This window comes from Thermobia domestica, chromosome 5 (genome assembly GCF_964235325.1).
Source record: "Thermobia domestica chromosome 5, izTheDome1.hap1.1, whole genome shotgun sequence".
NCBI lineage: Eukaryota > Metazoa > Arthropoda > Insecta > Zygentoma > Lepismatidae > Thermobia > Thermobia domestica.
In genome coordinates this window covers 193,240,491-193,264,152 of record NC_137458.1, presented here as the reverse complement: position 1 = coordinate 193,264,152, position 23,662 = coordinate 193,240,491, and the positions used below count along the sequence as shown (strand labels likewise).

Sequence of the window (23,662 nt, the reverse complement as noted above, 5' to 3'; positions counted from 1 at the left end):
TTTAAGTTGCATTACAGAATGAACATCATTGTAAGATGAAAGTAGTCAATCGAATAAAAAACAAATAAATATTCAATGAATTAATGTATGGGTTCCTACCATAAATCTACGCCGAAAGCAGCTTATAATTTCCTTTTACGCAAACCATTCAAGAGTATAGTCCTAGATTTTATTCATACTTCTTCCTAGCTGATTCTCCATTATCTTAAACAGTATTCAATAAGTTTCGTTTTGCAAATAATATCAATTCAGACTCATGTATTTTCTAAACTTAATTCACGAGGGTCACATTCAGTGCCCTCATTCCAATTCGTTTTGCATTAAAGCAAAGTAATATTAGTGTTAGTTAAGGTAGGCCTAGGTATTCTGAACGTTGAATATCAGAGTAAGTTTAGATTTAGAAAAGTCTTAAGGACCGAGATTAATGGTGGAAAGGAGTTATGGCTGAAAATTTGCGGAAGAGACCTGCGAAAGGAATATTAAAGTCTTCGTCAAGTTTTGAGAAGTCTGATGGACCCAAACCGTAAGTATAGTGATGTGTTGAATTTAAAATGAAGCAAAAATGCAGTTGTCAGTAATTACTGAAATCTAAAGAATGAAAGATACAAGTAGGCAATAGTTAGCATACTACAGTCTATTTTCAAGCACTTTTCTTTTGCAAGTAATTACAACTGTGACTTTTAAGGAATTTTATTCAGATTAAATATAAGTGTACCATTATTTCAGCGTCAAAGGTGCCTAGTAAATATTAAACACTTGCATAAGAGAAATGTAAATCCTATTAGAAAAGGCTTAGGACCTTGGGTTAGAATTAATTTCGGCACCAAAATGGGCAAGTCTTTAATTTAAATTTAGGAAGGCAGTGACAATAAGCAATGAATCTGAACCAGTTCCCGTAATTATAATTACAGTTCCCAAGAAGGAATGACAGAAAAGAACGTGCCCTGCGGGGCTCTAAACCGCCTTCACTCGCTCACGCTCGCTCGGTAATAATAGGTACTGGCAGTATATCACTGCCTTGCCCAAACTAAAGAGTTACCACAAAATGGAATATGGGGCCGCTGTGGAACATCTACCGGTAAAATTTTTAATTCATGAAGGTAAAGTGATATTTACGAAATTCGTTTATGCAGTTTCAGATACCGAACTCGTGTGTCAGTATACACTTCTCCATATTTTCATTTCATCATTGCACACGTATTTTCTCAGCCACTTAAACTAGGCACTTTGGCAAGAACGCATGGAATAAGTGCTAACGAAACTTACGAACACAGTTCAAATGGAGAACACACATGTGCTTTTGGTTTCTTATACGGTTATACCCTCTCCAATAAATACACACGAAAACAAAACAAATAGACGTATAAACAAACAAACAAAAATTAAAAAAGTAAGAGACAAGAAAGTTGCTGAAAAGGTCGTTAGCTACCCTATTACAACTGAAGGCTAACTCTACAGGGGTTAACTGTCACAGTTGGCGGCCTCGAAATTCAAAATTTGCGGAGAAATGAGCAGAGGAAACTAATAAGAAATTTGTATTATCTGAACTGAATGTACTGAAATTGGGCAAAATTTTGGATACTATCCCATTTCTTGTGTGTGTGTGTATGTAGAGGGGTACGGGGGCGTAAATTAGTAAAATCCACTGAAGAAATATGTTACTTGATTTTACAAAGGGATTGCACAAATAAGGAAATTACATCGGGATCTTACATCTACATATCTACTGAGGTAGAAATTGGAAATGGAAAGTGAGCTCTTTACCACACAGTCCTCCATAATAAAAATGTGAAGTGCTATAGCAAAGCAGTGCACAAAGTGAACATACAAATGTCCCAAAGCTGTGCAAGATACTGATTATGTATTTTATGCCATATAAAGGGTTTTTTCACTATCGTGGTGTCTGCTTATACGCACCGTCGCTGACGCGCTTGTTTCCTACGGCCGCAAGTGCTAGAGTCCTCCTGTTGCGCTTGTGTCCTGACTAAATTGGATAGATATATATATATATATATATATATATATATATATATATATATATATATATATATATATATATATAAATGGCCACCAAGCATAAATTGATCCGTGTTCTGTATACTGCAGTTTTTATTGCATGTGTCTGGGAAGGTTCTAGAACACTGGTTTCCCTTTATAAAACCAGTGAAATATATTTTACGTACCTTGTTTTCTGTATTCTTTTCTTCTGGGGGCCGCGGTGCCTCAGTGGTAGAGCGTTCACATCTGGTGCTTGGGGTCCCGGGTTCGATCCCAGCCCTCGCCAAAGTGAACTTTGTGGTGGACAAACACCGTGTGCGTGGGTTTTCTCGGGGTTCTCCCGTTTCCTCCCACTTTCTTCATTCCACCATTTCACTCATTTCTCATAATCACCGTCTCCTTTAGCCTAACCGGCATAAACGTGGGACGTAAAACTCAAAGATGTCATTTCATTTCTTTTCTTCTGGTTTTTGGACTTTTTATCATTGAAATATTTTATTACCGAAACTAAGAACACTGAACTTCAATCTTTGAACAGATCACTACCACTTTTGTTTACTTAACGCCCCATATGTAGGTCTATTACTTTATACATAAAGTAATAATAATAATGTTTTAATTAATTATAATTTTAGGTAAATGAAGGTGTTTGTTATTTCTTTGATTTTGAGTGTATAAATTAGATTTTAGCTTGCTTTTTATTTTATCCGAAATTCCATTCATTTTCGGAGTCGATGTTGAATTGTTCATTGCCAGTAGACGTGGTACGTGATTGTATTGTCTGAATCTGTTGAAATATTTAATATGTTGTGACAAATTACTTTATCTCGTGTGTTCTGTGTACATTTTATATTTTCTTTTAGTATTCAGTTTCTTGATGCTATTGTGTTCCTGTGGAATTTATAGGTTTACAAAATGTTTTTTGTAGCGTACATTGTGGTGTTCTGAAATTTGTGTGTTCGCAATGGGTATATTGTTTTGCATTGTCTGATGTTGTTCATGTTCCTGGTTACTTTTGTGTTTTATTGTAAGTTGAGTGAATTACGATTATATAAATTCTTCGAATTACTAATCAACCAAAATTCTACTTCTTCCAATAACATATATTCTAAAACAATGAAATTTTAGGGCGAGTGGGAGCTCTGCCGCCACACTGTTATTTTATAATTTAGATTGGAAGAAATCTTTTTATGCAAATGGTATTTCGGTTAGTTAATAGTTTGAAATAATTACTTTGTCGTAATTCACCTAACTTGGCCTTTGGGTAATGGACCTGGAGGAGGATCTGTGTTCTGAAACCTTGCCCATAAACATCCACACTGTATTTATAATTAGTCCTTCTGAAGTCGGTCTGTAACTAGTAATGGAGCTCCTCATTTATGCATTTTATGCTAGAAGAAAAGCATTGTGTATAAATTTTGTGTTTTTTGATACCCGAGGAACATTCGTTTGATAAGGGACACCAGTCCGAAACCCCTTCTTAAAGTTTACGTACGTCATACTGGAATGATTCATTGTTTCAGTAATTTCTGAGTAGTGCGCACTTTGCAACACTTAAGAATTAGAGGGTACTAATTTTGCGCTGTTATATATAAATGCGTTTGGATTAAGAAAGAGCAAAGGATGCATGAAAATAAGAAATATTTGTAGTTACCAATGAAAAGTGAACGACGGAAGTGAAACAGGAGTAATTGAAGGTAAGGTATACGAAAATAACTACAGCTAAGTAGTAATCCAACTATGAAAACCGGTTCATGTGTGTCTACGGAAGACTAGTTAAATTCTGGACTATGTAAGTTCACAGATTGATGGCGATATTAGAGGGCATAATATGATAGTGTTACAAAACCACTGCCTTATTAACACTAACCTAGGATGTATATGCTGGTGTAATGGAGAGGAATACAGAAATGTAGGGCGGAAACTAATAAGAAAGGAGTTGCATTTGAACTGAATGTACTGAAATGGTGTAAAATTTTGAATGCTACGTATCCTATTTTATGTGTGTGGGGGGAAGCGTAAATCTTGTAAAAATCCACGGAAGAAATATGTTACTTGATTTTACGATAGGATTGCACAAGTAATGAAATTACCGCAGGATCTTACATCTACATGGATACAAAGGTAGAAACAGTAAATGGAAAATGTGCTTTTTACCACATAGTACTCCGTAAGAAAGACATAATTTTGAGATGAAGTACTATGTTAAGGCAGTGTACAAAGTGACCGTACAAGTGTCGTAAAGCTATGTATTTTATGATATGTGTTTTTCCAGTATCGTAGTTTATGCGTATACCCACCGTCGCTGACGCGCCTCGTTACTGCACGGGCCTCCCTGGTGTGCTCCTTCCTGACTTGGTTGGGTGCCAATCGTGGTTTTTAGTGCCCACCTAGCTAGAGCTGGTTCGTGTTTTATGTAGTGTAGTTTTTATGCCATATGTCCACACTGTATTTATACTCAGGCCCCTGAAGTCAATCTGCAAGTAGTAATGGAGCTCCTTATTTAGTGCGTGTGACGCTAAAAGAAAGTCATTTTTCATGAATATAAGTAGGGATAGCACACAGGAAAGAAGTATTTTTGTGTGAGTTTTATAATTTTTAATATCGCAGGGATATGTGTTTGATAGGTTTTTAATATCTCCGAAACCCCACCAAAGTTTGTTTACGTAATACTGTAAGGATTCATTGTTTCAATAATTTCTGAATAGTGTGTAGTTTGCAACACTTAACAGTTGGAGGGAACTAATTTTGCGCTGTAACACTACATAAGTTCAAATGGATGTGTAGGAAAAGGGCAAAAGAAGCATGAAAATGAGAAATATTTGTAATTAATAGTGATAAGTGAATGTCGAAAATGAAGCAGAAGTAATTCTGGATAAAATATACCAAAGTAACAACAGATAAATAGTAATACAATTATAAAAATAGGTTCATGTGTGTCATATCCAGAGCCATCCTGTACAGAAGTTTCGATAGCCGTGCGTATTGGGCTGTTCTCTGTATTGGGATTCAGTTTTTTCGATTCCCACTAGATTTTTTTTTAAAACCTTTTCGTTATCTTTGACTTGGAGTTTTTGATTTTCTGATTCATTTTCTTCTTTGTGTCTTTAGAAGTCACTAATGGATCACTTGTTAGGACAATTTCCCAGATGCCGGGAAAATGAATGATCGCAGCATTTAAAGCATAACGATTAAGAAATTACAGCAACTACAGTGAACGAAATTGAAATGTTTTTTCTAAATGTTGATTATTGCTGAAACATTTGGAAGCTGATCTGCTAAGACGTCACCAATCAAGACTGTAGATTTCTCCATGATAATATCTTTCTGTATACAGGATGTTTCAAAACAGCACCAACAACGTTTGGGAGGTGATTCCTAACACCAAGATAAAACGAAAAATATAGACCAATCTGGGTGCACAAATGCTTCCTTTCGGAGTTATAGGCTGCCGAAAACGTTAAAAAAAAAAAAAAAAAAAAAAAAATAGCTTTAAGGGTCCATAGGCCCAACACTATGGAACACCGAAGTCGGGTCAGGACTTTGTTTAGGAATTAGGATGTTCCCTATCCAATTATCCATGTTTCAGAGTCCTGCGGTATGCCCGTAGTCAAACTGCCACTATAAAAATTGTTGTGTGAGTTACCTTAGGATTCTTATACATGTATATTTGGATAGCACACATATTATTTCCTAAGTGAAGTCTTGAACCGACTACGGTAGGTCCCATAATTTTGGAGTATGGACCTTTAAAGTTGATTTTTCAATGTTTCCGGCAGCCTATGACTCCGAAAGGAAGCATTTGTGCACCGAAGTTGCTCTATCCTTTTCGTCTTATCTTGGTGTTAGGAATCACTTCCCCAACGTTGTTGGTGTTGTTTCGAAACACCCTGTATATATATGTAGGTAGATATACTTCTGATTAACACTAGTTATCAATTAAGATTTCGCTACAGGAGCTTATTATGGTAAGGGTTCAGAGTCAGTCTGTTCTTGTTTGGGAATTACCCATATATAGTGGTAATCGAAGTCCCTGAGAGGGCGCATGTCATATATAATCGTATGAGGGTTCGATCTGTCATTTTTTACTGCTGCTGGGTTTAATCCCTATCTGTCTGTGATCGGAAACAAATCTTTTCCATGACAGTACTGGGTTCAATCTCGCATGTCTCTGTTTCGGGAGGTATACTAGGATATATACAATTGTTGCTCGACGAAAGAGAACATGTATAATGCATTAATCATGCTTCATAACGTATGGTCAGGACGTACCAGGCAATATGCATGCACTTCTGATCATAGAAATCTAGACGACAAAAGCAACTAGATCGGAAAAAAAGAGGTACCATAGATCTTACGTCCTTCAGATCTGTTCTTTCAGGGAAATCGATTTTTCCTCCATTCTGCTACAGAGGAACATGACCATTTGGGGCACAAATATTGACTATCTGGACGTTGCCGTCAACTAATATATAATTGTCGTATACGAAAGACAGGGTTGGCAAAAACTATGGTTTTTATTTAAAAAAAACAAAAGACCCAGTTTTATTTGGTTTAAACGCGTTTTTTTTTAAACCAGATTATTTTGGTTTAAATAATTTGTTCTATATATTTATATCAAATATAGACAGAAATAAGTTTGTTTCACCGTGTGTTATTATGCAAGAACCGGGTTATGCTGGAAGGGGTCATATAAGCTTAAAGCGGAGTCTAAACCGTTTCTTGACTTACATCCGAAACAAATTGTCCTCCATTTGAACTCGAAACCGGGACTAATTGACCACAAATGCGATACGTCTGCCGACTCACTCACGACGGACTCCTGATACGTTGTACTGATCTTTACATACTTTTAGTATAATTGTCTAATTGTCAAGTCATTTGAGAAGGACAAAAGGATAAACAGTTGCACAAGTGAAGCCATTATACAGAATTGCATATAGACAATTTCAAAATACTGCAAAGTACAGAAGAACTAATTTAGTCCAAGTTAGTTAACTACGACTTTTATTACTCCAAGTTAAAGAAATACAATGACTTAATTTGCATGCCAGTAACAAAGGGGAATAAAGATACGAATTATTTGAGCCCACTTTGGCTCTGACCCATTTATAGATAAATAGATACCAAAGATACTTCCGATTTCAGTAAATGCCTCTCGTGGGGTTTGTATGACCCCCTCCCCCAAGTACGGTATTTCAATGTGTTTTATCAATAGTAAACGAAACGAAACAATATTTAACATTTTTCTTTGATTGCAATTGCATAACAATAATAACAAACTATAAAAAAAAATCACAAAATAAACATTCATAAACTTATAAAAAGGTGCTTTTGTAGTATAATCTCTTTGAGTAATGAATGGGGAATTTAGGTCTGAATAATATGAATAATATGCGGGAGTGACACGCGATAACTCGGAAATGTGTGTTCAGTAAGATTTAACGAGCACGTACACTTTTACTAACATTTTTCGTTTGAAACTATTTTTTTTTTTTTTTTTTGAAAAAAAAAAACCAGCTGGTTTAAACCAGCCAATCCTGACGAAAGGTCATAAAATATAACAGAGAAGGAGAAATGAAATCAAGATCTAGCTTACTTTGTGATAGAGAATTCATGCTTCTACGGGGTGCAGGTCACTAAGGTAATAATGTACACAGACGGACAATTTCTATAGTGAAGTCATCTTCGTGTAGTGGTTAGCATAACAGAGTTGCATGCAGAACTTCACTTTAATATAAAGTCAAATCCTGTTTACGATTCTTTTTTTAAACAAAGAATCTGCATTCTATTGCAGAAAGTATGCATTCATTTCACAGCTATGTAATATAATACATTACATTATGTAATTTAAACCAAATAATAAATTATTCTCCTTTTGTCTCTAATGTATATTTTTGAGCCGAAAGTAGCATAGAAAGTGCTCATCTACAGGGTGTCCGAGAAGTCCTTCCCTGATTACAGAAATTGATAACTCAGGCTAGAAATAAGATAGAAATATGAAACTGGTGTTGAATTGTTTACAAACTATAAAAGTTTTTGTCTGTGTTAGGTTTGTTCTGTTTTACCAAGTCTCAATTTTTTTTGTTTTAGGTTTGTAGTACGTAAGTAAGAAGCCCAAGAAGCCATGCCAACCAACCAGGAGAAGCCACAGTGTGTCCTGTGGTACCATGAGACACGATCACCAACCACGGTGCAGAGACAGTTCCAGACAACATTTGGGAGGACTCCTCCTACCGAACACGTGTACCAGATCTTGAAACCCTGCAGCAACGAATAACCACAGTCGTTGCATCGATCCCTCCAGTGATGTTGGCTAATGTGTGGATGGAAATTGAATATCGCCTAGATGTGCTACGTGCTACCAAGGGTGCTCATGTGGAAGTGTACTGATGTGACCAAAACTTTTATAGTTTGTAAACAATTCAACACCAGTGTCATATTTCTATCTTATTTCTAGCCTGAGTTATCAATTTCTGTAATCAGGGAAGGACTTCTCGGACACCCTGTAGTTCTTCACTATTTCGCGCAAAGGAAATCATAATGTAAGAAAATAGACTCACTAAATTATATCTATAGTTTCAACAGCAACCAATGGGAATAATCTGGTTGGCCTGTAGAAAATATATACTTTGATTCAAATGCGAGGACAAATTTATTTTGTAAAGAATATTCCAAATGGAATAGTTTCTAAAGTAATATAACAGATTTATCGTATCGAAATAATCGAATTACAGTCACCAAAGAATATCATTGTGAATTAAAGAAAATAATGAAAGAATCAGGCAGGGAGAGAAAGTAACGGGAAAACCACTAATATGAAATATGTTACTACTTTGCGGCATAGTGAAATGGTTAGCGTACGGAGCGCCACACAGCAAATGAGGATTAGAATCTTATGCCCTCTAATATATATATATATCCCGCTGGTGTTGCAAAATAAGTGTTACAACTCTTAGGAGATGACTCCCGCCACTGAAACAAAAAGAAAAGTTCTCTTGAACTTTCGGCTATCGGACATAGTGTCGGATCTACAAGGTGCCGAAAGCGTGGGAAAATGATTTTTGGACGCCAATAGTTTGGAAACTATCCAACGTAAAGAGGGCGGGTAAAAAATTCACTGAAGAAGTCATACCTGCTGTATTGAATTTTGCATGTTTCACAATCCTACCATGCACGCGCAATGGATTCCCCAAAGGAAGGTAGGGAATCCCGGATAATCTGCCAAATGAAAATTGGTCTAAATGGATATGAATTGATAATGTTTCTACCAGGTAACAATAATTCGTTTGTATTAAGTCGATATCTGGAATAAATACAAAATGGCAGACACCTTAATGTCCGTTGTGTGTGGTTGCATAATTGCCAGGTACGGATGTTGCCCAACAGTGACGTTCTGAGTATTAAGTGTAGAGAATTTGTACTCAAATGCTCTAGAAAGACATCTGGAGTGTTGGTAGACACAACAGATGAAGCAGCGTGATTCACATGTGTGGAAACACTTAACGAAAAATGTCCAGAAATGCACTCATACTCAGTAAACGTGAGTTCAAAGCATCAGAAATGTAAGGAATAACATCAGGAACATGAAAGCCATTGCCAATTCACCAATAATATTCCCTAAATCCGATGCAACATGATGCGCATGGTTGCATACCAATGAGGATGCAACAACTGAGGCCAAGTTGAAATTGTGCAAGGGGACTCACAAAGAAACAGTAAACTAAGTGAATGTCACTAGTGGGATCGCATGATCGATATTGAAATGTGGCCAATGTGTGTGTTGATATCAACATCAAGGTTGGCAAATACCATGGTTTTTATTGAAAAAAACAAAGCCATGTTTTTTTGGTTTCAACCCTTTTTTTTTTTTTTGTTTAAACCAGGTTTTTTGATTTAAATAATTTGCTCTATGCATTTATATCACATATGGACAGAGATAAGCTTATTTCGCCTTGGTGTTAGTATGCAACAACCGGGTTATACTGGAAGGGGTCACATAAGCTTAAAACAGAATCCAAACCGCTTCTCGGCTTACATCCAAGAGAAATTGTCCTCCATTTGAACTCGAAACTGGGACTAATTGTCCACAAATGCGATACGTTTGCCGACTCACTCACGAAGGATTCCTGATAAAAATACGTTGGACTAATCTTTACATATTTGTTAATATAATCCTCAACAGTCATTCCAGAAGGACAAAAAGATAAACAATTGCACAAGTGGAACCATTATACAGAATTACATATGGACAATTTCAAAGTACTACAGAGTACAGAAGAACTAATTTAGTCCAAGTCAGTTCACTACGACTTTTATTAGTCCAAGTTAAAGAAATATAACGACTTACTTTGCATATCAGTAAAAAAGAATGAATAAAGATACGAATTATTTGAGTCTACTTTGGCTCTGACCCATTTATACGTAAATCGTTACCAAAGATTCTTATGATTTCAATAATTGCATCTCGTGGGGTTTGTATGACCCTCCTCCCAGAAAAGTACGGCATTTCGATGTATTTTATCAATAGTAAAGTATTAAAACGAAACAATGTTTAGAATTTTCCTTTGGTTGCATAACAATAATAACAAACTATAAAAAAATCACAAAAGAGACATCTATAAAGTTACATAAAAAAGAGGTTGCTTTTGTAATATAATCTCTTTGAGTGATGAATGTGGAATTTAGGTCTGAATATAGTACGAGTAATACATGGGAGTGAAACGTGATAACCCACAAATGTGTGTTCATCAAGATTTTACGAATAGTTACACTTTTACGAACATTTTTCGTTTTTTGGTTTAAATCAGTTGGTTTTTTTGAAAAAAAAAACTGCTGGTTTAAACCACATTGGTTTAAACCAGTCAATCCTGATCAACATGTAGCTAATGGACAAATGTCAACATGTCCCACTACTGGGCTGGGACACCGTCCCAAGTGCGAAAACTAGCAAAATAACGTTGTATATTCTGGTATTACATCTGGTGCATTTTTTTGTAGAACGTAACTAGAACACGATTGTATCAATGTCCCTCTTTGTTTGGGACATTGTCCCACAGTCGACACATATGAAAAGAAATCTCTTAATCCATGGTTCAAATTCTGATAGAGCGTGAAATTAACAAACTTGTATCATGTCCCACGTCTTCTGGGACATATGACGTACTCGAAATATAGGAAAATACCTCCAGAACTTCGTATCTTACACACAGTGCACATGCCAAAACAAAGACGAAAATGAACCAATTTGGCACATGTAACACCACTGCTGGAACACCATACATATATAAAATAAAACATGAGAAATAGGAAGAAACGTCTTAGAGCTCTGATTATTTACAACTGTGCAGTAGAAGTAACAAAATGAAACACACAAGCATGTCGGGAGGCTGTACAAGAGCGCTTGCCAAACAAAGTGTGTACTCCTCAAAGAAAAGAATACAGAGAAAGTGAGGCACCCTCGAAGCATCAGGGCCAGAGTGCTCGCGTGGTCGCAGTTTCCAATCCTACTGGGAGCCCACGGCCTCAGATTCAAAACCCGAGTACTTATTTTCATATTTTTCGCACGTGGTACGGTGTCCCAGCAGTAGTGGGACATGCTGACATTTGTCCATTAGCTACATGCTGATATCAACACACACATTGGCCACATTTCAATATCGATCATGAGATCCCACTAGTGACATTCATTTAGTTTACTCAGTTTCTTTGTGAGTCCCATTGCAGAATTTCAACTTGACCTCAGTTGTTGCATCCTTATTGGCATGCAACCGTACACATCATATTGCATCGGATTTAGGGAATATTATTGGTGAATTGGCAATAGTTTTCATGTTCTTGATGCTATTCCTTACATATCCGACGCTTTGAACTCACGTTTACTGAACATGAGTGTATTTCTGGACATTTTTCGTTAAGTGTTTCCACACATGTGAATCACGCTGCTTCATCTGTTGTGTCTACTAACACTCCAGATGTATTTCTAGAGCGTTTGAGTACAAATTCGCTACTTTTAATATTCAGAACGTCACTGTTGGGCAGCATCCGTACCTGGCGATAATAGAACCACACACAACGAGTATGAAGGTGTCCGCCATTTTGTATTTGTTCCAGATATCGACTTAATACAAACGAATTATTGTTACCTGGTAGAAACATTATCAATTCATATCCATTGACCAATTTTCATTTGGCAGATTATCCGGGACTCCCTACGTTCCTTTGGGGAATCCATTGCGCGTGCATGGTAGAATTGTGAAACATGCAAAATTCAATACAGCAGGTATGACTTCTTCAGTGAATTTTTTACCCGCCCTCTTTACGTTGAATATTTTCCGAACTATTGGCGTCCAAAAATCATTTTCCCACGCTTTCGGCACCTTGTAGATTCGAAACTATGTCCGATAGCCAAAAGTTCAAGAGAACTTTCCTTCTTGTTTCAGTGGCGGGGGTCATCTCCCAAAAGTTGTAACACTTATTTTGCAACACGCTTTATATATATGTATATTAGGGTGGTCCAAATTTATACTGGGAAAGATAAATTTAGGAATTTCTTTCGACTCACTCCCCTAACATGGTTCCATATGGAACCAAATTAAGCCAGGAGAAAAATTAGATCCATTGAATAATTTTAAATGGTGCCCCAAACGACCAAAAATTTTGAATGCGTTTACAATACTTAGTGTATGGGGAAAAGCTGGAATAAACTCTCGTAATTTAGAAACGGCTCAAGGGAATGAAAAGATATCTTGGATAATGGAACTAGAGGAAGAAAGAGACAAACCTAATCTTGTATACATTATCATGGCGGCCGTCTTGAATTAAGGTCAAAATGACCCTCTTTCAATTTAAAAATTTTGACCTGAATCCAAGATGGCGGATTTCAAGATGGCCGCAATGGCAGTACTATACAAAATTAGATATGTTTTTTCCTCTATTTCTATTATCCAGGTTATCTTTGCATTACCTTCAGCCATTTCTAAATTACATGAGTTTATTCTAGATTTTTCCCATATACTATGTACTGTAATCGGATTCAAAATTTTAGGTCGCTTGGGGCACCATTTAATATTATTCAATGAAGCTAATTTTTCTCCTGGCTTAATTTAGTCCCATATGGAACCATTTTAGGGGGTGAGACAAGCTCGATCTGAAAATTGATATTTAAGGACCACTCTGATATATACAGACTGTCCTATAATTCCTGTGTAAACTTTAATTTCATAGTACTCAGAACTGGTAAAATCTAGAACTATGAAATTTGCAGGCAATTTAGAGGAAGGTCAGAAGATTTGTCTGATAGCAAAACGAGATCGCGGGTGTTATTGTTTGCGGAGTTACATTGTCAAAGGTCAAAATGCGATTTTTTCCTTATGGGATTTCAATGTTAAATAGTAGTCTCACATGTCATTTTTTTTGAATATCCATCTCCGGTAGCAAAAATTGGTATATCGACATAAATTCTGATCCGAAACAATGGGATAACGAGAAATGTGGGCAATCGTAACCCGGTGTCCTCAAACAGGTCATCTGTGACCTTTGAGGAAAAAGCTCACTTTTCAACAGCTTATTGTACACAACTAATTCAGTTGAAGATAATGTTAAAAAAAAAAAAAAAAAAAAAAACATATGCACAAAGGATCTACCGAACATCCTTTTTAGCAAAACGAAGAGGTCAGCAATATCATCAGAAGTCAAAGGTCACGTAGTTAAAATGTCATATTTGATTTGTTAACAAATAAGAAACTGTAACATTGGAAATAATGCATTGAAGTGTATAGAACACATGCATAAAGATCCTTCCAACGAGTGGGTATGGGCATAGGGAAAAAGGTCATCATACGAGGTCAAAGGTCACGCAGTGAAAATTTCATGTTTGATGTGTTAGCAACTATGAAACTGTGACGTTTGAAAAATTATTTGAGCTACCATGGAACACAGGCTTAAAGGTGCTTCGAATTGGTGTGTATGGGCATACCAAAAAGGTCAAAGGTCACGCAGTTCAAATGTTATGCTTGAAGTGTTAACAGTATGAAACTGCGATGTTGGAAATAATAATTTGAGCTGCCACTGGAAACATGCAGAAAAGATCTTCCAATTGGTGTGTGTGTGATGTCAACAATATCGTGAAAGGTCAAAGGTTACGCGGGTAAAATGTCATGTTTGTTGTGTTAGCAAGCATAAAACTGTGATGTTTTAAATACGGATTTGAGCTTCCATAGAACACATGCAGAAAGGTCCTTCTAAGGGTGCACATGACCGTAATGAAAAGGTTAATATTGCCATAAGGTGATGAAACCTAATTTTGTAATTCAGATCTTGCAGGCAATGGTAGGTATGTTTCTGTGATGTTTAAAACAACGAATTGAACATAGTATGAGTCCCACCTTTTGTTAATTATTTAGCTTTGCAAAACTGCATTCAAATTTTTTTTTTTTTTTTTTTTTATCGAAACATATTAACAGGTATTTACTGCACAGAAATATTTGAAATATTGTCTTACCTGTACAAGAAACACTAACGCCCTTGTAGACTGTAAATCTTTTTAGTACTTTGCAATTTATTCCACGTGATCTCCTTGATGTGCTAACCTTAAGTTCACTCTGTGTATAAGAGTCTTTGTGAAAATTTTTTCAAGAGTGTCTGGAGTTATCTGTTCAACGGCACGCTGTATCGGTCGTCAAAGTTCTTCAAATGTTATTGAATGAGTTTTATAAACTTGTTGCTTAAGAAAGCCTCATAGAAAGAAGTCGCATGGGGTTAGATCAGGACTTCTAGTTGACCACTCAACCTCAGAAACTATACTTATTAAACGGTTTCCAAACCTTCCTCTTAAAATTTGTACTGTTGCCCTAGTACGATGTGCTGGAGCACCATCCTGTTCAAACCACGTATCATTGTGTGGATCAAGATTTAAGCGATCAACTTCAGGGAAAAGAAATTCTCGCAACATATTTTGGTATGTAAGTTGATTAACATTTCCTTCGAAGAAAAACGGCCCTATTACACCATGATTTGCACAGCGTTCAATTCTTGCCGCCGGTGGACTGGTTTCCAAGAACCGTTTACGTGACGAAGACACCGTTCCATTAAAAAACAACAGCTTCATCTGACATAAGTTGAAATAAAAACATGGGATTTTCATTTAATTTGTCTATGAACCAGTTACAAAATAAAATTCTGGCACCGAAATCACCATGTAATTTATGCACAATCTTCATACTGTATGCCTTAACCTCAAGCACACGCAACATCTTACTCAGCGAACTTCTTTTAACGTTGGGTGCAACACTCCGGCGACGGATTGATTTTTTTTTTTTTTTGTGAACTAAGCACAGAACGAACCACATTGCGTTTAGTATCCTCGGTAGAGATCCTTACAAGTGGTCCTGCCTTTCGTTGTAGCTGAGAAAGATGTTCCTTGCTAAAACAGTTACTCCGAAACTGTTTGTAAAGATGAAGAATTTGGGTATTGCTTATTTATTGCCCACCGTGCAAACACCTTTCTCTGCGTTTTTGTAACCTACTTCCTACTAAGAACTGCAGGCAAATCGGCACCTTTTTTCTTTGTTAGAGTATCGGTTGTGACTTACACAATTACACATACACACACACACTTCCAAACACGTAGGCCTATGAGTATAGGGAAAATAAGAAATACAACAGTTTTTATTTTCTTACACACTCACAAGACACACAAGATTCACAAACTCATTTAATTTTAAGCTCAACTCCACACTCCACTGCCTCACTGTCTCTGTCCAATCAGATTATCAAGGGCGGATCCGAGGAGGGGGGCTAAGGGGCCATAGTCCCCCCTTGACGCTCAGGTTTACACTGGATAAAATGGGCTTCAATTCTGCTTTACACTGGATAAAACGACAACTTATGGTTTAGCCCCTCCCTTGATCATATCCTGGATCCGTCACTGCAGATTATCATTCGAATAACACCAAACCACCCTTGTGAACAAAACAGACTGATTATTTGATGTGAGTCCAAAACATAAACAGATCGTGTTCATGCTTCAATCACGAAAGGGTATAAATAAACGATAAAAGTGCGTCTCTTCCTACATATGGGGAAGCAATTTATTGCCAGTGAAATTATTTTTATTTTCTTCTCAATTTCCTAGGTAAGCATCGAGGCAATACTAAGGCTGCCATATTTATTTTTCATGAGAATACGGGACGTCTTTGTTCTCTTCTCAAACTTCACAACACAATGCATTGCTTCGAAACAGTTTATTTTCAATACATAATCCTATTTGATATGGATACAAGGAAATACGAACAATCTGTAGTACAGTCTGTTCTCAGGATTTTTTTTTTCTTTTTTGAGAACTGAGTGATTTGCATTTACATGGGATATTTTCATTGGAAAATGCTACCCAAATAATGTGTTTTTAGAATCTATTAGACGAAAGAAAATCGTGCACCCACTATGTCCTAGAATGTCCTGCACACAATAGTGCGCATTCTATAATGACTTCCTAAAATTAAGTATTCTTGTTATTGAAAAGAAAAGATTTCCGAGAGCCCAAATAAACATTCTTAATTTTATATACCATACCAATTAAATTAGTTCTCAAACATTGCCGTCTCATACTTGCCAACATACGAACTATAAACTTCTTATTTCGTGTCATAAACTTCTTTTATGACATTGTTGACCATTAATTATGCATGTATTCCATGGCCACCATTTTGCAAGTATTCTATAGCAGGTCAAATCACTTTTCAAATGTCACACTTTCATATTTGCTAACACATAAACTATGATGTTTTAACTGCGTGACCTTTGACCTTTTATGATATTGTTGACCTTTTTCTATGCCCATACACTCCCCTTGGAAGCACCTTTCTGCATGTATTCTATGCGAGCTCCAATTATTCTTTCTAACGTCACAGTTTCATACTTGTTAACACATCAAACATGATATTTTAACTCCATGACCTTTGACCTTTTATGAGATTGTTGACCTTTTTGCTATGCCCATACACATCCGTCGGAAGGACATTTCTGTATGTATTCTATGGCACGTCAAATCATTTTTCAAACGTCGCCGTTCCATATTTTCTAACACATCAAACGTGAAATTTTAACTACGTGACCTTAGAAGTTTTATGACATTGTTGACCTTTTTCCTATCTCCATACACACCAATTGGAAGGACCTGTGTCCTGTGGCAACTCAAATCATTCTTTCTAACGTCACAGTTTCATACTTGTTAACACTTCAAACATGACATTTTAAGTGCGTGACCTTTGACTTTTTATGACATTGTTGACCTTTTTGCTATGCCCATACACACCAATTCGAAGCACCTTTAAGCATGCGTTCCATGGTAGCTCAAATAATTTTTCAAACGTCACAGTTTCATAGTTGCTAACACATCAAACATGAAATTTTCACTGCGTGATCTTTGACCTCGTATGATGACCTTTTTCCCTATTTCCATACACACTCGTTGGAAGGATCTTTATGCATGTGTTCTATACACTTCAATGCATTATTTCCAATGTTACAGTTTCTTATTTGTTAACAAATCAAATATGACATTTTAACTACGTGACGTTTGACCTCTGATGATATTGTTGACCTCTTCGTTTTGCTAAAAAGGATGTTCGGTAGATCCTTTGTGCATATGTTTTTTTTTTCTTTTTTTTTTTTTTTTAACATTATCTTCAACTGAATTAGTTGTGTACAATAAGCTGTTGAAAAGTGAGCTTTTTCCTCAAAGGTCACAGATGACCTGTTTGAGGTCACCGGGTTACGATTGCCCACATTTCTCGTTATCACATTGTTTCGGATCAGAATTTATGTCGATATACTAATTTTTGCTACCGGAGATGGATATTTAACATTGAAATCCCATAAGGAAAAAAATAGCATTTTGACCTTTGACCTTTGACCCTGTAACTCCGCAAACAATAACACCCGCGATCTCGTTTTGCTATCAGACAAATCTTCTGACCTTCCTCTAAATTGCCTGCAAATTTCACAGTTCTAGCTTTTACCAGTTCTGAGTACTATGAAATTAAAGTTTACACACGAATTATGGGACAGTCTGTATATTAGGGTAGTCCATTTTTTTTTTTTTTTTTTTTTTTGTGAATTTAATTGCGCATAGTTGCTAATATTGTTCCTTTCCTTTCCTACAAGTATATTTCACTGCAAAAAATCAACTCAATTGGATAATATTTAGGGGTCGCTCAAGCGACACGAAGTTGTGCCATAGGATGCATATAATTATATCGTATACGAGACATATTGGAGGTTTAAAAATTCAATCCTTATAAAGTAAGTTGTACTTTTTGCCGTACAAAATGAATTATTTATTATTATTACTAAACTTGCATATAGCTATTGCCAAAATTACCATTTATTGATTTCAAAATAAGTGAGATACCTCTAAATATGCAGTAGCTGTTCATTTTAAACAGAAAAAATAGGGTTATTAAAGAAGTTGGTAATTTTTCAATGTGCTCTTTCGAGCGTCTGAAACACGCTTTCTGTGATCCTCAACAACCTGAATTAGGCTCTGCATTTCACTTTCTTTGTGATTGACTCATTGAAATTGGACATAAGAGCCACTGAACGTTCAGCAGCATCGTTGACAAGCTTAAGTGACTCGACGATTCGTTTGTCGTTTTGGAATTTGTCAGGACTTACTCCAGTGCTCGGAATCACATTGAAACATGAAATCGATGTCAACTCGAAGAGAACGTAAGGCGCAAAGAGAGGCTGAATTAATCAAATGTTGAAGATTCTTTGTTTCTAAGCCGTAGCAGTCTGTGAGTTTTAAGCCTCTTGAACTCCAGTTTTCTTTACAAGACTTAAGACTATTTATAATATTCCGCTTGTCCTCGAAAGATAACTTCTCAGAGAACAGTGAGAGTGGAACAAACTCTGCTTCAAGATACCACAAGTGAGTTTGAAACTTGTTCATTGCAGATTCAGACACAGATTTATTCACTATGGCGTATTGTCTGATCTGCTTGAGCAGAAGTAAGTCTTTGACGGGGGCATCACATGACTTGGGACACGAAATCCATGCTTTCACGTATATGAGACTTGAAAATAAACACACTTCCCGTAGATGTTTTTCCTGTTTGACTGTAAGCTTAAACATTTCACGGAAAAGTTATATCTTGAAGCAGCATATTACCTTTCCCATCCAACGAGCCATATTGTAAGCACCTGGTGACTTGAAGCGGTACTCCTTTGCAAATTCACTAAGTATCAACAGACAAAACTCTATCATTTCTTTATAGTCATCACGAGGAACATAGTTATTATCTTCCTGTACAAGACAATTTTGTAGAAACATAACTTCATTTTTCAGTGTTCGTACATATAGCATGGAAAGGCGTTCGGCTTCCAGCTCCTTAAAATTATAATGCTTAAGGTTTGGCCAAAACTCTTGGAAGCGTTGAAACAGTGGAATATTTGGACCTCTAGTATGTTCTCCAAAATTGTGGAAGGTGCATAATTAATTAGGTGAAATTTATCAGTATTTTAGACGATACCAATCATAAATATAACTCCGTTTCTCTTCCAGTCGTGGACTTATATGTCTTATATTTATGCCTACACTAGAAACGCCGTTTCAGGCACGTAGACAGGGGGGGGGGTATGGGTATGTGTCCAGAAACGGGGGGTGTAAGCTGAAAATGGATATTGTTGTAACGGGGTTATTTCATGTCACGGACCCCTTCTCCCACTATTACGAAATTCTGGCCACTTTAAATCATCTTTTTGGATGAAATTCACAAGCATTGCACAAAACAACGAAAAGATCCATCACCGCTTAAATGTGAATACGTTCAATATTTCAAATAACGTATGGAGCATAATTGAAGGCTTTGAGCGACGTCTAAATATTTTTTTACTGCGATGAAAGTTTTCATTCAGTATATTTAGACCACATGGATCAAAATTGGCAACTATACGTTTAGATCAGAGATCTTTTTTTCTTTACCATTCTATGCTGGACCACCCTAATATATATATATATAACGTTTGGTTTTGCCATTCGATAGAAACAATGTTGGAGAACAGTTGCCAACTTCATACGAATGCGAGATATTGTCAACTATTAACATCAAGCAAATAATGTCATGTTAAAGTAATACCTAAAGAGAGAAAAAATATGAAGAAAATACTAGAAAATAGAAATTAGAAAATTCGCCCAGCACATACTTGTATAGTCGGAGGTCGAATCAGAACCCCTCGCACCAGAGGGGAGTATTCTATCACTGTCATTATGCCCTCCTTACGATACTAATTAATGATTATCGTTGTATATACAGCGTGAGTATGTAAATTCGTCCCGACTGGGAATTTAAAAAGAAAAAAAATCTGAGGAAAATGCCACGAAATTAATCAAGTTGAGCATTTTGCTTGTCTCTCAGAACTCTTTAATAGGGGACCCTGGGGATTACTCGAAAATTTCTTATATTAATATTGATCATGTAGTTTCTACTTATTTCCTTACACAGTGACTTCTATTGAGCGAAATACTGTAATATTTTGTGTTTATTATTTATCTATATGCAAATTAAATCGGTGTTATTTGTTACCTTATTACGGGAAAAAATGGTTACCGTTTGAAATGAATTTCTAAACATAGTGCTTGACTCGAACCGGGCTTTTATCATGTCACTTTCATTAATGGGAGAGGAGTAGGATTCTATTTTTATGCTAAAAGTAGAGTTCTTCACGAGCCCATCATATTACGGAGTTGAAACTTGGTATATGAAGTCCTTATCGAACATAAGTGGATACGCTTAGCGTTTCCGAAACTTGCTCTTCTAACCGGGAGAGAGCTATTACTGTAACATGTTTTTCGATATATAAACATTACTAAACGTTGTCGTCTCGATATTACGGAGAAACGTTGAACTGTTTAAAATGAAGTTTACAACATAGTTAGCACTTGGTATCAGCTTGGAATTTACAGTTTCATTTTCTATTCAAGTAAGGTTCCTAAGGGAGAGAAAGTGGTCAGATATATTTTCAAATATCTTCCATAAAGCTGTTCTTCTGCGATGAACAAGCATTTTAGCTAATCTATCTGTGTTGCTTTCTGTGTAAGAGTATATGTTATAGACAAAGAGAGTTGTAATTTTTTCAAAACAGTGTATGTGCTCTTAATTACTATGTTACATATCCATAATATTTGTTCTAATTTTCTTACAAGCTTACAAGCATATTGCGTGTCAGTTAAATGCTATAAATATTTGGAAGTCCATACTTGTGTTCTGTGCAAAATCTTTGAAAATGAAGGTTATGCGGATGTACAATGAAACAAATTGAAATATAAATCTTGATACACATCGTCATAATTAAACATTCGTTGAAGTGTTGTGGTTGCATTAAGAAAATATTCTTTGACAAAACATTCTTTCAGGTGACTGACAATGTGGAAGTCAGAAAAAATGTGTATAGCTTCTTTGTTTTTGTGATGAACAAGTGGAACTTTTTCTCACAATTTGATCTTTATTGTTTTCATCATTTTTTGTGCCTTACTTTCCTTGTATATCCTTAACATTTTGTATAATTCACCAGGTTACTTTTCTGTTTTCTTGGTGTTCTAGAAATTGGTGTTGTTTGTTACCTTATTATGTAAAAACAGTGGCTACCGTTTGAAATGAATTTAAGGGTCATAGGGTCATTTTTGACCCATCAATATAGTAATTATTATTATTATTATTATTATTATTATTTTTTTAAGGAAAACATAGTATTATTACTAGATTTCCAATTAATTTAAAGCTTGATACTATTGATGAGCATATTGGTCTTCAGTGGCGGATCTAGAAAGTAAAAGTTAGGAATCGCAGTCAGAACCCAGATTATGATAGCTTCAGCACTTCCTTCTAGCTGTCTAATCACTTCACGAAATATCTTACCTGAAGTTTTCAAAATCTTTTGCCATACATTATTACCGCAGAGAAAACACGCGCACAGTTTATTTACATTTTTCGCCTCCACGAGTGAAATTGGACTAAAATGTTTTATATTTATTCTGACAGTGTTACTTGTTCATATATATATATAGGGTGTTTCAGTTAAAACGTCCAGTGCTTATAAATCAGAAACGGCTGAGAATAAAAAGATGAAACAAAAACTGATATATGAAAGGAAAATTTCATAGGGCACATCAAATGATGATGATGTGGTGAACCCCAGGGCCCTCCTTGAAGGGGGCCCAGGGGCCAACTTAAAATTTTCAAATGGAAACATGTATTGCATCATACCTCATTCAGTAGTCTTTGAAAACGAAACAATTTTCGATTTGGGCCACCGTTTTCAAAATGGCCGCAAAAAGTAGGTCCTGTGTCAGATAAAACTTCCAGTGCTTATAAATAAAAAAATGGCTGAGGACAACAAGATGAAACAAAAACTGAGATAGGGAACGATGATAAAGTATATCAAATGGTGGTGTTGTGGGGACCCTCAGGGTCCTCCGTGTAGGGGACACAGGGCCAACTACAAATTTTCAAATACGTACATTGAGTGGGTTACCTTATTAAAGGTCAACTGAAGAGAAACAACGTTTGTTGGAAACAATGTTTGATTTGGGCCACCATTTTGAAATAGTGCGTTCGGAAAATGTCGTAGGGTGCATTCAACACAGCGTGCTTTAGTCCCACAAAAGGCTCATAACATGTTTCACCTTTGGGAAGGGGGAGGGTAGAGACTAGACCATTCTAAAATGAAATGTATGTAGTTGACTTCATGATTGAAAAAACTGAACAATAAACGTTTCTTGCAGAATATTTTTCTTATCTGGCAGGGTTTATTGAGATCGGAACGATTCAGCGGTTTAAATTCGTAATACATAGGGAGAGCAAGATGTGTGGGGGAATAAGTGAACACATTCCTTTGGGTAGTAGTTCTTACTTTTGTAGTTTATCTGTTAAAGTCAGAGTGCTGCTCTCAAGCTTCCTGATTGGTTTCGTTAATTAGAATAAACAAAGAACAAAAGACTAACAGATTTAATTTAAAGAAAATATTCCACGTTTGCCATAGCTAAAATTATGACTTTCTATTACACATTTGTTCCCGTGTTTATACGATTTTAACAACAACTCTCCCCCTGGCATCTGCAGACTTAAACAGCGCCTCACTAGCACCAGTATCGTATCCGCTGAGCACAGAAGGTGGCGTTCACACTCTATGGCCATTAGTCTTCCTGGAGGTTCAACGAACAATTCCAGTGGCAGTTGTCAAATTACTCCGATACAGGTCAAAACCCAAGAATATACTTTCTGACTAATTATACAGAAGTTAAATTTTATAGAGGAGCCGTACAAAAAAGCAGCAAATGTAGTGTAATTTTTGGTGTGGTGGACGCAATGTTGTGTAACAGCGCTGAAGCATTTCACGTGCTTATGGTGCGTGGAGAATGGCAGCAGAATTACAGCGCAGCAGCAGTTCTGTACAGAGAACGATATCCGAACCGACGTTCATTTACACGGCACGCATTTCGGCGTCTTTCTGCGCGGCTACGACGAACTGGCAAAATACATCATTTCCAGCGTGTGTCTAGGAATTCTCGAGTTGTGAGCAACAAAGACACCGTTATTGATGTTCTTGCAGCTATCGAGATAAATCCTGTCGCCAGATTGCACGTTAGTGCTGTGCGTATTCTTCA

The 23,662-nt window shown here is 36.4% G+C and overlaps 1 protein-coding gene across 1 annotated transcript in view; it reads left to right on the top strand.

Annotated features, from left to right (window-relative positions):
* Positions 1 to 335: 335 nt before the first annotated feature.
* Positions 336 to 23,662, top strand: part of LOC145686325 (protein phosphatase inhibitor 2-like) — a 143,585-nt gene continuing 120,258 nt past the window's right edge. Inside the window, exon 1 of the mRNA XM_081759535.1 lies at positions 336 to 523. Within this exon, the coding sequence (XP_081615661.1) occupies positions 441 to 523 (83 nt within the window). The 5' untranslated portion in view covers positions 336 to 440. The remainder of the gene's footprint in view (positions 524 to 23,662) is intronic.